The sequence below is a fragment of the Eschscholzia californica genome, unplaced genomic scaffold, assembly GCF_041429995.1.
Source record: "Eschscholzia californica isolate CP2 unplaced genomic scaffold, dmEscCali1.0.p SCAF_1, whole genome shotgun sequence".
NCBI classification, from domain to species: domain Eukaryota; kingdom Viridiplantae; phylum Streptophyta; class Magnoliopsida; order Ranunculales; family Papaveraceae; genus Eschscholzia; species Eschscholzia californica.
Window position 1 is genome coordinate 62,378,326 of NW_028238198.1, and position 16,630 is coordinate 62,394,955.

Below are 16,630 nucleotides of genomic sequence, written 5' to 3' on the forward strand. Positions count from 1 at the left end.
AACCTCAATAGTCAATCTGTTGATTTCATCGCGAGGATTTGAAGAGCATCTAAACTTCAACAATTAACACTTAAATCTTAAAAACCAAATAAAGACATCTCGAGAGGGCTTAAAGTCCACCTAAACTAGCTTAAGTTTATCTAGTGAATAATAGTTACATTGATAAATTTTGAGGATGAACTTCAAAACTAGTTTGGCGGTCTCCTTATAAACCCGGTCTCCTTATAAACCCATCTTAGATCTGAACATCCCCTTAATGGAAAGTTATAAGATACTTTTTTATTTCTGTAACATTCTCGTAAACTTTTCCCCTATACAAATTTCTTGAAATCGTCCCACCCTTAAACTAGGGCATGGTTAGGTAGAAAAATATTTCGATGTAACGTAATTTCACAAGGCAATAGTGAGCTTAAAAGCACATCCAACTCACCAAGGAAGAAATGTGTTTGTTTTTTTACGAACTCTGATCTTCTAAACTATTGTAACCGGTAGTAAGAAATTTCCGCTTAGATGCCTAGACTGCTTAGTAGACAACCCGAACTTCAGTCTTTTTAGCTAGTTGAAACTTGAATGTATGACATACGCCACCGACATTAGCACTTACCCAAAAAATACTAAAAAAATAAAAAATAAAAAATAGATATTTGGCTCTTCAGTCTATCAAATGGGGATGAGAACAAGTTATTTAATAATTAATATAAAGCATGACACCATAATGTCAATTGGATCTCTATTCACTGCTTTAGTTTAGCTGATCTAAAAGGTAATAAATGACACCATAGTGTCGAAATTATTAAGGACTAAAGTTTTTCATAAAAAAAAAGACTAAAGTTATCTAAAAACTTATTAAAGTACTAACTCACATATACTTGGTGCTTCTATATAAGAGTTGTCTTGTAACTTCCAAATCACAGTGAGGAGGGCTCCTCGAGCCTTCCTCACCGTCGTGGTGGTCGTCGTGGCAGCAACTCTGTAAGGGGTGACTGGTGGTAAGCAGTCGTTCGGCAACGGGCAATCCTATTCCTCGGCATGTATACCTTTGAACTTAACCATAATCCGCATATGGCTACAATAAGTGGGCGAATCCCCAATTTACGAAAAGGGCAATTCCATTCTTCGGCATGTATATCTTTCAACTTAACCATAGTCCGCACGTGGCTACAATGTGCGCGCAAATCCCCAATACTTTACGAAAAGAGCAATTTCATTCTCCTCGGCATGTATATTTTTCAAACTTAGCCATACTGTACATATTGCTCCATTGTGTAGGCTGATCCCATGTAGTTCCTTTCTCTCTGGGTTCTATCTAATTATTTTATGTTTTTGTGTTCCAGTTAGTTTCATGAATCCCTTTAATGAAAGTGTAGTGTGAGATTTGTCATGAAGGCACTTTATTCCTTTATGTAAGATGTGTTGTCATTATATATTCAAGCAATTTTAAAATGGGCTCTTCAACTATTTCTAAAATTTCTTGATCTCTACTAATTTTATCTTAGTTTTAACATCTCCCTTGTAGATAAAAAAAACGTCGAAATACTTTGAACCAGTATACTCGCCTAATCAATATGAGATATGTATATGTTCGAAACAAGATGTCTTATTAAATCACTCTATCAAAATGCGCATTTACTGCCATCACCTTGTTGACATCTACAGAAACACAGTCTAATAGTTGCATCTTTCAAATCTTTTATCAAATCAAGATATATGTAATTTTCGAAATGAAATAAAGGTGTAGTTTTGGGACCAAAATAGTTCCCACCAACCAACTATATTCCTTTGAACAAAAAAAAATATATATTCCCTCAATTTGTACTATAACGGCTATAGGAATATGTCCACGTGGCACCACGTTTTAATTTTCCCGCTTTTTATCTTACTCCAAGAAAAATTCAAAGTAAGATAACCGGATTCCCGCGATAATCAAATATTCCAACCGATTCGTTCTCCCACTTTCTATTGGCTCATATATCTTTCAAAAATTCGCGCCTCTCCGATTCACCGCAAAAAGATTCTACTCTTGTGTAAAATACCTAAGTTACCCTTGTCTTATTATAATGACTAAAATACCCATGGAATTTTGTTAAATGGCGGACAAATCTTAGGGCAATTGAATTTTGTGGAAAGGGTTTAGGGGGTGTTTTAGGTATACAAGAAAACTGTTAAATATGCAATTTCCTTTTTAGAAGAAGACTCGATAATCTTTCTTTCTAAATTTTGCGAAACCCTAACTATTTCCTGTTCTTGATATCTCGCAAAAGAACTTATTTATTGCGTTCATTGTGTGGATTTTGTGAACAGAAAGAGGAAGAAGATTGGAGATTCAACTTTTCTCGGTTTGATTCTTATACTCAATTGATTATAGATTTTAGGGTTCAATTCAATTTAATTTTATAGTTATTGATATTATCGTTTTGTTCTTCGGATTAGAGATTTGCTTAGGGTTTTAGCGTTCTGGTTATTGGATTTTGAATATTTGTAAACTCAATAGATTTGATTGTTGATTTAATCTGCCCGTTTGATTTGAGCCGAATGGCAAATCGTAGAGATTCTGAGGGGTGTGTTGTTTTATCAATGCCTCAAAGTGGATTAAACCGTGAATTTGTTTATTCTCTAAAATCTCAATTAGATGGGTCTGATTCGTTTATTAGAAGTAGAGCTAGAAAGTTGCCAGACAATCCTAATTGTGTTGATGAGTTGGTGACTTTTAGTAATAAGAGATTGAAGTGTTATCTTAATAAGGAAGAAAAAGAGGTAATTATTAATGATATAGAAAAAAATCCTATCAAAGAGGAAACCCTAAAGATTGTGAATAAAAGCTCTGTTAATGAGGAAACCCTAAGTATATCACTAGACATTTTGAAAAACGGCGCATCGAAAAGCGATCGGGTTGATCTAAGAAGCGAGGGCATGAACATGGATCATCGGTTGAAATGTCGAGACGGAGAGGAAGGGAAGAGTGATTTGGGTAAATCCTCAAGTGTAGAGGAGATGAAGACAAATGTGGAAACCCCCAAAATTATCGATGGCGATTTGACAAATGTTGCAGTGGCGGAATCTACAAGGATATTTCCTGGTTCAAATTTGAAAGGTATGGAAGAGCAATTGAAGGTTGAAGACAATAGTGAGGTGCATGATACTTTACTTGAAAAATCTAAGAGGCAGCTTGCTCGATCCTCTATGGAGCCGAAGGGGGAAAAAATGGTAATCGATGGTGGTAGGGAGGTAGAAAATGCTATAATGGGAGAATCTGCCATGCGATTTTCTCATTCGGAATCAGAATCGGAAGCCAATGCAGAGGATATGGTATTAGATGACAATAAAGAGGTAAAACCTATTCCCATATCAGAGTCACCCATTAAGATGATTACCAGTTCAGTAACAGAACAGGAGGAAGAAAAACCACTAGAGAAGCCAACAATTTCTAATTTGGTACCTGAGGATGATATGGTATTGACCACTGAAAAACTCAAAGAACCAAACCATCTGGCGGAGAAAACGATGAAACGTGCTCGTGTAGCTTTGGAAACTATGACAGAATCAGCAGAAACCTCTAAAAATTGTGGGAAACATAATATTTACTTGGAGAAATCGACAGCGCAATTTTCTCGTACTCATTTGGAACCTGAGGTGAAGCCTGCGGCTGTCTCTGATAGTTGTTTTGGACAGAACGGTTCATTGGAGAAACCCATGAAGAGGTCCCGCTTACTCACAGAATTTAAGGCAGAATCCTTAGTAATAGATTGCAATGGCGAGGTACAGAATTCCATATCAGTGGAAGCACCTAGGCGTTTGACTCGTTCAGCTTTGAAACTTAAGAAAGAGAAAATGAATACTAATGTGGAGAATCAGGAAGCAACTCGAAATGAAGAATTTTCACCCTTGAATAGTTCTACCATCTGTGTTAACTGTAAAGGTGAGATTCCACCTAACTGATTTTTCTTTTGTATGTCTGCTTTGTTTTCAATTTCAGATATTGTAACGTTGTGCATCTTTTTTATAGGGCCTGTTCCCGTGGACACCAAAAGGTCAGTGCCCATATGCAATTCATGCCTGGAATCAAGAAATCATTACAGCAGCCCAGCTAATAGGACTGGTACTAACTTGAGGTATTACCTGGTTATATTCTAGCTATTTTTATCTGCTTCGGTAAAGGATCATGATGGGTTAATCGTATTGTTAATTGTTCCGATTAAAAACCATTATTCGAGTTGTTCTTATTTGCATTTGGTTTCTAATTTGTATTGGGTCTCTAACTATTAGTTAGAAGGTATTAAAGCTTATGTTTGAGTCATTTAATGTTAAGAAAGGTTTCTCTGTTTAGCGGTAACTTAGGTAACAAATTTTCATATTGGAATATTTGTGTAAAGAGTTGCAAGAGTAAAATTAGTGATGAATTAATAATTGGCATAAGAATGATGTGTATGAGAAAGATGATACCAGATACAACATTTACAGTAACTATAGTTGATGATTAGTTCGATACATAAAGAGAATGCAATATAGAAAGAAACATCACCCGTTTAAGTTGCGGCATCTTTAGAATCATTAAAAGAATCAATAGTAGAATTTGTGACGGGGTCAGATAACTTAAACAAATATACTATTACCATTCTATTATCTCAGACAAAGTTAATGTCAATGTTGAACCTAATGTTTGAAAAAAACGGACGAGGCGTACGCCTCAAGGCGCGCCTTTAGGTGACGCAGTCTCGAGGCGTACGTATTTAGGCCATGAAAAAACAGATGTATTTTAGGGTAAGTGGACTTGATATGCGATGGTAGTAGACTTTTCAGTGTTACTTTTGAGTTGTTTGGCAACACTTCAGACTTTATACTATGGTAGTAAAGTAGAAAAACTTGTTGTATTATGCTTTTACATGATTGATGTTATTGGCTTTCGCAATTTCTTTTACGACTTTTACACATCAAGGCGCGCCTCCAGGCACCACCTCGCCTTGTGAGAGCAAAGCGCCTTGAGGCGTAAAAATGTATTTTAAAACCCAAGTCCCTTAACGATTGCTCAAGTTTATTTGTGGGCCTCTCCAGGTCAAAGTCAGGTCTGTCTCCACAGGCTTTACGGGATCTCTCCTCACAGGACAGGAGTGTTCAAGGGAAGCTAACGAAAAAGTCGGTACCCTTTCTTTGCTTGCACCATCTTCGAAAGGATTCCATTTTGTTAAAATTTGAGTTCTTAGCCTTTATCTTTGACATATCTATTGACCCTGTTAACATTTTAAATGCCTTCTCTTTAGGGATTTGGGGTTGCATAAGTTGGTCTTTGAGGAAGGCGGCTTACCTGATGGAGCTGAATTGACCTATATGAATAGGGGGCAGGTTGTAGCACTTCTATATGTTCTCCAATTTTTCTTGCCCGCCTCTTCTTCTACTTCATAATTTTAACGGTTCTTGTAATTGGACAGAGAATGCTGGAAGGGTACAAAAAAGGTTCTGGAATATTTTGTAGATGCTGCAGTTCTGAGGTATACTTGATTTGGTCATTTCTAATAAACCTGCATTTTAGAAGTGGTGAAAAGAAAAACCACTTGCTCCTTTTGTATACCAAAAAATGCGGTTTTTGTTTACTAATGCTTTCAATGAGCAGGTCAGTCCGTCCCAATTTGAAAGTCATGCTGGTTTTCGTACACGACGCAAACCGTGAGTTTGTTATGCGAATTATTTGTTGAAAACATTTCCTAGACAATCTGTGTACTTATTATTAAAAAAATTCTCCTGTTTTCTCCTAGATATGATAACATCTTCACCTCGATTGGTGTGTCACTACATGAATTATCACTCTCTCTATCAAAGGGTCGAAAGCTTTCTGCCAATTACAGTGACGACTTATGTGGAATATGCGAAAATTCTGGGGATCTTTTATGTTGTAGTGGATGCCCTAGGGCATTTCACAAAGGTAATTTTTATATTTTCCGAGTTTATTACATCTCTGGTACGTGAAACTGATTAAATACAAGTTTCTATAAGTATGCGAGGGATGTTGTTTAAAGCCCCCCTCTCTATTCAAAATGCACCCCCAGAAAATTTTAGCAAACACTGGGACACCTTTAGAACTTCCCTGTGGAGATCTCATATTTGCTTCTCGGATCATTGTCAATGTCACATTCTCTGAATTTTTCAGATGTTATCACTTTTTTTTAGTTTATCTTTTACCAGTATCTTGAAAGTTATATTGCTTCTCAAAGTTACCCACACGATTGTTACTAATAATCTTAGTTAATTAGTTGTACCAAATGAGCTTTTCTTGGTTTTGATTTGTTCTGTCATTCCCTGTCACAGTATGTGTAGGTCTATCAAGCACCCCAGAAGGTAAATGGTACTGTTCATGTTGCGAAAATATGTTCAGAAGAGAAGGAATAGGTGCATCTAATGCCAATGCAGTGGCTGCTGGGAGGGTTGATGGAGTTGATCCTATAGAAGAAATATCCAAAAGATGCATAAGAATTGTTGAAACTTTTGAAAGTGAAGTTGTTGGTGGATGCACATTATGCAGGTAAATCATCCCAATGGCCCATTATAAAACAGAACTATGTGATTGTGTGGTATTAATATATCATAGCATACCAAGCCAAACTAAAATCGACTAGGTTGTTCCATCTATTAATAGTTTTTTCCTCTAACTTTAGCCTATAGTTTTTCCCGCTAATTACTCACCCTTTTCTTCTTTCTTTCAATGTAGATGCCAGGACTTCAGCAAATCTGTGTTTGATTCGCGAACAGTAATAATTTGTGATCAGGTACTCTTTTTTCTCCTCAAGTTTTATTTACCAGTACTTAAATGCTTTTCAGTATGACATGTGTGTATATTCGTAAATCGTAATTGCTCATGTTTAAATTTCAATTGATTGTACGATTTGAATCAGTGTGAGAAGGAATACCATGTTGGGTGTCTGAAGGATAACAATATGGCAGATCTAAAGGTGTGTAAAACATCATGATGTATCTTATTCGCAAATCCCTTTTCTTTCTGTCCAGACTCCAGTACAACTTTCTGCCTTTTGGACTAACAAGCTATATCACAGGAATTGCCACGAGGGAGTTGGTTCTGCTCTGCAGAGTGCTGTACAATTCTTACTAAATTGTACAAGTCGATTAAGGGTGGATCACAAAAGCTCCCCACCAATATCTTAAGTAGTATAAAGAAGAAGCGCGAGGAAAAAGGTTTGATTGATGATGCAGATCATGATATAAAGTGGACGCTTCTTTCTGGCAAAAGACACTGTCCTGAGAGTAAATCACTGCTTCATGAGGCTTTAGCAATCTTCCATGTAAGTTTTCGTCTGAGCTTTATCAAGATACTCTGGTTTTTCTGTAATGCACCAAACCTTATCAAGAACATATTTCCTGCAAGCGTTCCAGGATTAAATAAGTGGGAAATTCAAAATAACATACTTAGAGTCTCTTAACTTCCGAAAACTTTGAATTGTTCTCTCTCCAGAACTTTCCTAGTAAAAGAAAATTGCTAATAGAGGAAGTTCCTTCCGGAATTCAGTGACTTAGAAGAATAATCAACTTTCAAGCATGGGATTTTATTAGTTCCATTTTTTAGTTTGCCTTTTATTTTGAACTTTCTCGATCCTCTCTCTGCATACCCTTTTTTATTCAAGTCGATAATCATCATTCTTTTACATCTTTCTTGGTCAGGACACTTTTGACCCAATAGTTGACGGATTAGGTGGCGATCTTATCCCACCCATGCTTTATGGGTAAGCAAAGTCTTCATCTTATTCAATAAATTTTCTTGTTGCTCACTTTTTGCCTATAATTTTGTTATTTTGATCTGAAATAACTTTTGGCCTATACAGTGGGAATAGAAACGACCAAGACTTCCGAGGGATGTATTGTGTAGTATTGACCGTGAAGTAAGGAGTATCCCAACTTGGTCTTAATTTGGTTTTCTGAAACTTGGCCTCATGACTCTCATTCTGATTTTTCTTGCTACTACTTGTGCAGCTCTTCTGTGGTATCAGTCGCACTTCTTCGAGTATTTGGTACGGAAGTGGCAGAGCTTCCATTAGTTGCTACAAGCAAGGAGTATCAAGGACAGGTAAGTTGATATGTTTTCCTGATCATTCCTTCTCTTAATCCATATTTTAGTATAATACTATCTTTTGTTGGACATTTGGATTGAATTTTGTTCCTCTTTTATAGGGCTACTTTGAGGCATTATTCTCTTGCATAGAGAGATACTTGTGGTTCTTGAATGTGAAGAAGATTGTTGTCCCAGCTGCTGGAGAAGCTGAATCTTTATGGACCAACAAATTTGGTTTCATTAAGATGAGTAGTGATCAGGTTATTTTAGGGGATTATTGTTTTCTCTGTAATATGTTATTTTTTCTTTTCTCATATTTGTTATATTAAGACTAACCTGTAATTTGATTGTCTCAACAGGTGAAAGAGTGCAGGAAGCACTGTCAGGTGACACTTTTTCAAGGAACTTCTATGCTACACAAAGCCGTCCCAAGCTGTCGAATCACCATTAAAACAGTGGCGAAAAGCTGACTCTCTCTCTCTCTCTCTCTCTCTCTCTCTCTCTCTTTCTCTCTCTGTCTCTCTCTCTAGACAAACAAATGCATTCTGTAAGCTGATCTGTTTTTGTATGTTCTGATCTTCATAAGTTTTAAATGTTGGCATACTCCTTTCTGGTATGAATTTAGATAGATTGGAAATCAAGTCACAAAAAAAGTTAATAAGTTTTGAATTATAAATGGATTGATAGATTTTGAATGTTGAAAGTATTTAATATGGTTTCATTGGTTTGGTTTTATACAATAGATGATTAGGGATTTTTAAACATGAACTTCTGGTAAGTGTTGTAATCTCTGGTCGGGTGACAGAGTTAACTCCCCAGTTTTAAGAGACAGAGTTAACTGGTCGGGATCTTTACTCTTTCAGTTGAAATGCTCTATTGAAGCTCTGCCCGCTCTACAAAGAAAATCTAAACACATTGGCAAAGTGAATTCATGTTCGAATTCTTATAAGGACATTGAAACAACGGAATATGTGTTACTTCATTGTGATCATGCTCGAAACATTTAGGTTTATTTAAACATGAATTCCGCCATAGCAGAAATCCTTGACTGAATGGATCCACAGATGGAAACAAGATCATAAAAAAAAGGTATAAAACAACACAGTCACTCTTCCCTGTCATCCCCTAGATGATTTAGAAAGCTAGACGTCACTTCCAATTTCAAAGGACTCGCATACACCCGTTGGAAATAGTGAACAAGATTCAAACCTTGGTAAAGTACCAAAATGATAAAAGACTATTCCAAAAGGATCAGTATCGTAATCAACTTGCAAAGCAAACAATGTGGAATCCTCCCCTGCCCTGTTTCTCAAAATCAAAGTAGATGTGTTGATGTCGAAAATGTCACCTTCGGTTATCAGTCAGGGAATTGAGACATTGATGCTGAATCGCCTGATTGAATGATGCTCCGTCTGGATCAATACTCCTTCCTTTGGTTCCCGCTCCTAAAAACCTGCAAAGAGTTCGGAAACCTCTCTGACGCTCAATACAGTCAGATTACCCTTTGCATTTAAAAGATTGAGTATTGAATATTGAGTGATCCTTGTGGAACTTATTGAGTTTACCTTGGTGAAGGTGATGAGGTTCCCTTTTATAGACTGCTTAGGAGACTGTGACAGACGGTGGGGATGAAGCGGTTTTGATCCAAAGTTCAGGATTAAGGCTACCCTTCGTAGTTAGGGGTTCCTTTTTAATTTATCTCGTATCTAAGATAATTAGAAGTTCTTTTGTTCAAGGATACTTCTCAGCTATCCTGCCGAGTTGATATATCTTCTAACAAATGTTTCCTCCTTTGAGACTCTTGAAGTCCACGTTAATTAAACACTTAGGATCGTAGCGACTGAGATCTTTAGGAAGATTCGAGATTAAGTCCGTAAGCGTGCGGCGCGCTTCTGCCTTCGCACGTTCAGAGTGTAAGGGATTGACCTTGCTTACGTGGACCCCCTATTCTTCTTGAGAATCCCAGGGCAGATCTGGTTGTGTTTTTTTGGCGAAATAGGGTTGGAGCTTCTTAGAGGGTTTGTTCAAGAAATACTTTATGTATTTTTGATGATGAATCCTTCAAGTTTCTTCTTAAAATCCTATTAATCTTTACTTCATTATGTTGTAGATAAAATTTTAGAGAGAGAATAAATAAAATTTCTGTAAAGTTTATTGAGAAATGATAAAGAAACTATAGAGAGAAATAAGTAAAAAAGGAAAGTTTGGTTATCAATGTACAGTGCAAGGGTAAAGGAGGAAGAAAAAAAAACAATAAATGTACACCTGGAAAGGAAAAATGTCAGCAAACAGTACACAAACTGACGCTTTGGACCTGTGCCTAATTTCTTGTACACGTTAGGGCGAACTCTCATTAACCCTTCAACTTTTGGGCCTCCAACCCATTTTTTTCATCTCTCAAGCTACTCTGAAGAAAATAGAAAATCTAGAAAACAAAAGAAAATTATTTCCATGAAATTTCTTACTGTGATAGGAAGTGCAATGAGAAAGCTCCTAAACTAACTACTATAGCTATTCATATCTCATTTTGTAAAGACTTGGGTCCATAACATTCCCAAGTAATAATCTCTTGTATTCAGAGTTTTCTTTAATATAGGTCAGCGCTTTGGGGAAAGCAAAATAGTTCTGAGGTGTGAAGACTTGGTAAAAAATTGGTCAATTTTGTTTAACAATTTTATTTTATGGGGAATATTGTTTACCTCTCTCTCCCCACCACTCTCTCTGTCTTCTCCGACCTGAAAAAAAAAATCTTTCTCTTTCTCTCTAGAAACTCCGGCGAAGGGGTTTCCCTTCGTTGGAGTTCCGATCTATTGAAGAACGGACAGAAACTGGTTTGTTCTTCAACAGATCAGATCGGTCTGTTCTTTAACAGGTCAGATCGGTATGTTGAAGAACAGGCCAGATCGGTTTCTCCGGCGAAGGGGTTTCCCTTCGCCGGAGTTTCTAGAGAGAGAGAGTGAGTGAATTTTTTTTATATATCTTTTTTTTCAGGTCGTCGGCCGAAAAATTTTCCGGCCTGCGACCTGGTCGGAGAAGACAGAGAGAGTGGTGGGGAGAGAGAGAGGTGAGGTGGGGAGAGAGAGAGGTGAGGAGGGGAGAGAGAGAGGTAAAAAATATTCCCCATAAAATATGTTACCCCGAAAAATTTTGCATATTCCCTTTAAAATTTCACACCCCGAAAACTATTTAGCTTTTTCCAAAGCGCTGGCCTTAATATATTATTGTCTTTCAATAAAAATAAAAAATAGCAAACAAAAACAAACAGGATAAAAGTAAAATACTAATTATTCCTCATTTTTTTCTTTCATGGAACAATAGAATGCATGAGGTAAAATTAGAAGTTGGATCGGCATGATACGGGTACCCCTAAGTTGAGTCTATGTGACCGCCTCATAAGACACAAGAGGCAAAATTATCATTTTATTTGTGTGAAAGGATGATTTTGCCTAGGGGTGAGCAAAAACTGAACCAATTGGCCGAACCAAACCAAGTCGAACCGCACCGATCGATTTTTGGGCCGAACCGATTACCTTTCGACTTGGTTCGGCCGAAAAACCGAACAACCCAAAATCGATTTGGTTTGGCCTCGACTTGAGTTTCTAGAAACCGCCCAAACCGAACCGACTGAACTCTAAGGAAAAATGAAATAATAATTTTGTAAAGTTAGAAAGTGTTAAACTAAAGAGGAAAAAAAATTAAAAAAACCCCTAATTTAAGTCCTCCATACTATTATCCATCCTCATTCCTAGTTGTTGTTGTCACCTTCATCAACCACCTATTCAACTTGATTGAAAGGTCTCAAAGGTAAGTCTTCACTGATTTTCTATTTACCACAACCCATTCTTAGTTAGTAACTTAAAATTATAAATTTTGTATTCACACTTCTCCTTTTTTTTTATAATGGTGGAAAAGTACGATGAATTTTTAATTTTCATTCTCGACATATGTAATGGCGGAAAAGTATGATAGGTTCTTAATTTTTATTTTCGCATATGCAATGAAATGAATAACATTAGTTTACAGTTTTCTTTAAATTGTGTTCGGCTAAACCGATCAATCGAACTCAACCGAGCCGAACCAAACCGAATCGAACCACGTCGGCCGGCCGAATGATAGGCTCGACTTCGGCCAACGATTTAGTCAAACCGTCACTTATTGGTTCGGCTTCGGCTCGAGCCAAAACCGACAAAAACCGACCGTTGCTCACCCCTAATTTTGCCCTCCTATTAGCTGCATGGGGTCACATGGGTGGCCCATAAATCATTTTCAAAGTTGGATTGGCTCCTCGCCTGAGCTGGGCTGATTCAGAAAATAGGTGGGTGAGGGACGCAACCTTCATAAGCTAACAAGATTTATTTTTTTTGTGAAAGTAACTCCAACTCAAGAGGGTCTTAGGTCTAAAAACCGCTTCTTTTTAACTATAATTAAATCAAGGAGCTCTATCTCAAAAATCAACTCCAATTCAAGAGGGGTTTAGACCTAAAATTTGTGCATGTGTAAAACACGTGTGCGAGTTTTTATGGGTGTGTGAAAAACGTGTGTGATCTTGTGTATATGGAAAACAGGTGTATGAACTATTTTTACTTTAACATTCAATTTTATTTTTATTTTTTTGAAGTTATGGGTCGGTTCTCTTCAAATACGGAACCAACCCAATTTTGGATCTGGCAGTTGGAGCAAATCCAATAGCCATGGGGACTCCCCACATCACCGTTGTCCGTTGAGACTCCAACGATCATATAGAGAGAAGCCCTCAGTCGAATATATGTTGAAATTCGACTGAGGGCTTGCTCGGAATTGAGCCTTAGCTCAGCCTCAAGCGCCCCCGACTGGACCGAAGAGGCCGAGGCCCAAAATTGCTCTATGTAGCCACCTCTTCCAACTTATTTAGTATTAAAAAGTGCATTTAGAAAGACAAACCTCACCACTATCACCTCTGTATTAATCATAACCAAAATCACCTCTTTCTTCCTCTACTTGTCTTTTGGTTCCTCCTCTCTGTTGCTTAAGGACTTCCCAATCTCCACAATTGAATATTTCATTCATTCATTCATTCCACCACCACCCTCTACTTGCTTTTAGACCAAAAATTGTAATAATAATCATATCAACTAAATATAAAAACACATATTTCTTACATCTCACGTTATTTTTTACACCTCCCTTTTTTCTTCACAAATAAATACTCACCACTACCCACCTAAAAAAAATCTCACACCACACTAACCATTCACTCACCAAAAACATGAATAACAACAATTCTTTCACCTCAACCAGATCAAGAAAACCCAATTTTTTATTTTGGTTCCTAACTCTTTCTATTGCTCTACTTTCTATTCTTTTTTCTCTCAATTATACCTTCTTCTCTTCATCTTCCATAACTAGTAAGGTTGTCAAACAAACTGGACTTGAAGGCTTCATATCTCTGTTAAATAACATAATCGGTCGATCGTCAAAACATCACCACCGTCATCACCATCATCATCCTAACCATAAAATTACATGTGACAACACCAAATGGAAGTCTAGTATTGCAGCTAATTATAATGTATCAATTACTTTAACAGTAGATTTGAAAGGTTGCGCGAATTTTACTAGTGTGCAAAAGGCAGTTGATGCTGTTCCTGATCTTAGTCCTACTAGAACCCTTATTATTATTGATTCTGGTGTTTATAGGTAGGTAATTCTACATTTTTTATGCAAAGTTTTAAGCTTAAAACAAATTTTTGTTTTTTTGGTGTTTTTTCAAGAATATAATGTCAAAATAACCATGAATGTGTGAACTTATAGGGAGAAGGTTGTTGTCTCTGTTAACAAGACAAATTTGATACTAGAAGGCAGAGGTTATTTAAGTACGTCGATTGTTTGGAACGACACTGCCAACTCTACAGGAGGGACAATTTACAGCTATACAGCCGCCGTCTTTGCTGCCAATTTTGTAGCTTATAATATAAGTTTTCAGGTAATTTTCTTTCTGATAATATACGTGTAACTTCGACAATGTAACTTCAATATTGTTATTGTTGGGATAATCCCACATTGGTCACGGAAGAAGCATTAGACAGTTCATAAGTAAAGAGAAAAGTTGCAACTCTTGAACTAGCTTTTTGGGGTGGGTGAGAAATCCCCAAACTTCCCAACAATTATTGAGTCATGACTTTTTTATGGTGTGAATTACTTTGATACAGAATGCAGCTCCTGTTCCATTACCTGGTGAAATTGGAGCTCAAGCAATAGCTTTCAGGATTGCTGGAGACCAAGCTGCATTTTATGGTTGTGGGTTTTATGGTGCTCAAGACACACTTCATGATGATCAAGGAAGGCATTATTTTAGAGATTGCTTTATCCAAGGTTCTATCGATTTCATCTTTGGAAATGCTAGATCTCTCTATGAGGTAAAATGTTAATCCCATCTTAACATAAACTTACAAACATATTACTTCAGTCTCCTCTAGAACGATATGTTGTCCAGATAATGTCTCGTACATAGTTTGTAATAAAGGGTATGATAATAGGTTTATGAGGTTGGAAAGCCCCAGATCCATCGTTAGGATGAATGAGGCCCCAAGACCACCCAACGTTGGTATCAACGCCCAAAAAAAAGGTGGTATAGGCCCAACTCAACTAAACATACATGAATAATAGGGCATCATAAACACGGCAGAGGGGAAATTTTACTCAAATGGTTGTAACAATTAGTATTAGAGCCATAAAATGTAGAACAATCTGAAACAATGGAAGTCTAGATATTTGGATTGCTTATACTTTTATTGTGAGCAGGAATGTATCATCAAGTCAATAGCAAACGATGTTTCAATTGGAATTAGTGGAGCTATAGCAGCTCATGGAAGACAATCGACGAACGAAAAAACAGGGTTTTCATTTGTGAACTGCAACATTGCTGGAACAGGGAGAGTGTGGCTCGGACGAGCTTGGGGAGCTTATTCATCTGTTGTTTTCGCTAAAACATATATGTCGAATATCATATCTGCAGATGGATGGAATAATTGGAATGATCCGTCTAGAGATCAGTAAGAGATTGATTCTACTATCTTCTTATCTACATTGACAAATATATCATTCTTGTTCTTATTGTGTATATTTTTTTTTGTAGGACTGTTTTCTTTGGAGAATACGAATGTGTGGGACCAGGATCAAATTATACATATCGAGTACCATATAGTAAACAACTTAGTCAATCTGAAGCACTTTCATTCTTGGATGTATCATATATAGATGGGAATAATTGGCTTCTCCGTCGGGAAGTTTATAAATCATATCTTATTGATAGATATATTAAAGATGACAGTAATGACGATGATGAAGAAGAAGACTACGTCAAGACATATTAGTTGATGTTATCAATTTAATGATGGAGTTCAACAACTATTAATTACTCATTCGTTAGTTTAAGAAAAGATGGACGAGAGAAACACCAACATATATGTGTGTGTGATATAATGTAATGACTGAGTTAACACTAACTTAGCCCTATTGAATTTACAAAGTCAAGTGAAAAGTGAGTGCGTAAGCGTGTATTTAAATATTCCCCGTCGCTTTGGGGAATAATGTTTTGGTTTTAGGGGCATTCAAGACTTCGAGGGACAATGGTGCAGCACAAAACTTATATTGTTTTCCAGATCAGTGTCCAAAACTAAAACTCCCAAAGAGTAAAAGAAATATCGAAATTTTATTAATATACGACATTAGTTAAAACAATTATGGAATCTTTTTTGTATTGCATTATGGTTTCTTAAACCTAATCGAACGAATAAATATATTGATCCGATTTGATGTCCTAAAAGAGAGAATTTGACTCCCAAAGTGGGTGGCGACCGTGGCATTAGCGGCAACGATTTTGCATAATGTTATTGCGCTTCAACAATCAATATATCGTCCAATTCCAACATCCGTAGATTCAATTTCGTCAGTTTTTTTCCATGAATTTTTTGGCCAATTTCCAGCTTGAAAAGAATTTGACACTTGAGATTTTTAGCATAAAAGATGCATCTAGATAAAAAGTATAAATATGTATCACATTAAAAGTATTTGCAATTCTTATATGATCAACTAGATAAACATTGGCATTGATTTTTTTTCAAAATCTTGGATGGACCTTCTTGCGCTTCAGCTTACTATAAGTACTTACGGGAACACACTTTTCGTGAGTAAAGGCAAACCACTAAAGCTGTCAAAGAATGGGATGATATTTTGAGTGTTGGAGTGAAATAACATTAAACATAATCGTTATAGCTAAAGCCACAACCAACCCACTTTAGAAGGTATATCCAGTACCGGCCCTGAGTTTTGGGAGTCCTACGTTAACATGTCAATCGGACCCTGCATTTTAAGTTGAAAAAAATGATTCTTCAACCAAAATTTTATTTGGTTATCAGTTTCAGCTTGTTTTTTCTTAACGAATTTCTTTGTAGCTCTCATTTGTGATTTAACCAAATCTTGATCTAATGTTTTTTTCGGGAACCGCATAAATTATTTCTTAGAACCATAACAATCTAATGAGATAATAACAAAACTATATACTAATCAACATAAATATTTTAATTTACTAGAAGTAACAAT

The 16,630-nt window shown here is 36.6% G+C and overlaps 2 protein-coding genes and 1 long non-coding RNA gene across 4 annotated transcripts; 2 read left to right on the top strand and 1 right to left on the bottom strand.

Moving 5' to 3' along the window:
- Positions 1-1,961: 1,961 nt before the first annotated feature.
- LOC147568073 (uncharacterized) lies at positions 1,962-8,745 on the top strand. 2 transcript variants are annotated; one of them, XM_086654521.1, is made up of 17 exons: positions 2,113-3,916; positions 4,004-4,109; positions 5,050-5,130; positions 5,256-5,337; positions 5,424-5,483; positions 5,606-5,658; positions 5,748-5,914; positions 6,298-6,511; positions 6,698-6,755; positions 6,882-6,938; positions 7,041-7,286; positions 7,663-7,724; positions 7,824-7,880; positions 7,972-8,065; positions 8,170-8,310; positions 8,410-8,540; positions 8,586-8,745. In XM_086654521.1, exons 1-16 carry the CDS (start codon positions 2,533-2,535, stop codon positions 8,518-8,520), a joined length of 2,973 nt encoding a protein of 990 aa, XP_086510647.1. In that variant the 5' UTR covers positions 2,113-2,532; the 3' UTR covers positions 8,521-8,540; positions 8,586-8,745. The 2 variants fall into 2 exon arrangements, with proteins under 2 accessions (XP_086510646.1, XP_086510647.1); XM_086654520.1 differs by having other exon boundaries at positions 1,962-3,916; positions 8,410-8,745.
- Positions 8,746-9,004: 259 nt separating this feature from the next.
- On the bottom strand, positions 9,005-13,117 carry LOC147568074 (uncharacterized). Its single transcript, XR_015230954.1, has 3 exons — positions 12,976-13,117; positions 9,616-10,475; positions 9,005-9,503 (listed from the first exon to the last, which is right to left on the bottom strand). It is a non-coding gene; the product is annotated as an uncharacterized LOC147568074 (long non-coding RNA).
- Positions 13,118-13,266: 149 nt separating this feature from the next.
- On the top strand, positions 13,267-15,765 carry LOC147568075 (putative pectinesterase 14). Its single transcript, XM_086670450.1, has 5 exons — positions 13,267-13,726; positions 13,841-14,012; positions 14,239-14,445; positions 14,831-15,081; positions 15,165-15,765. Exons 1-5 carry the CDS (start codon positions 13,296-13,298, stop codon positions 15,400-15,402), a joined length of 1,299 nt encoding a protein of 432 aa, XP_086526576.1. The 5' UTR covers positions 13,267-13,295; the 3' UTR covers positions 15,403-15,765.
- Positions 15,766-16,630: the final 865 nt, after the last annotated feature.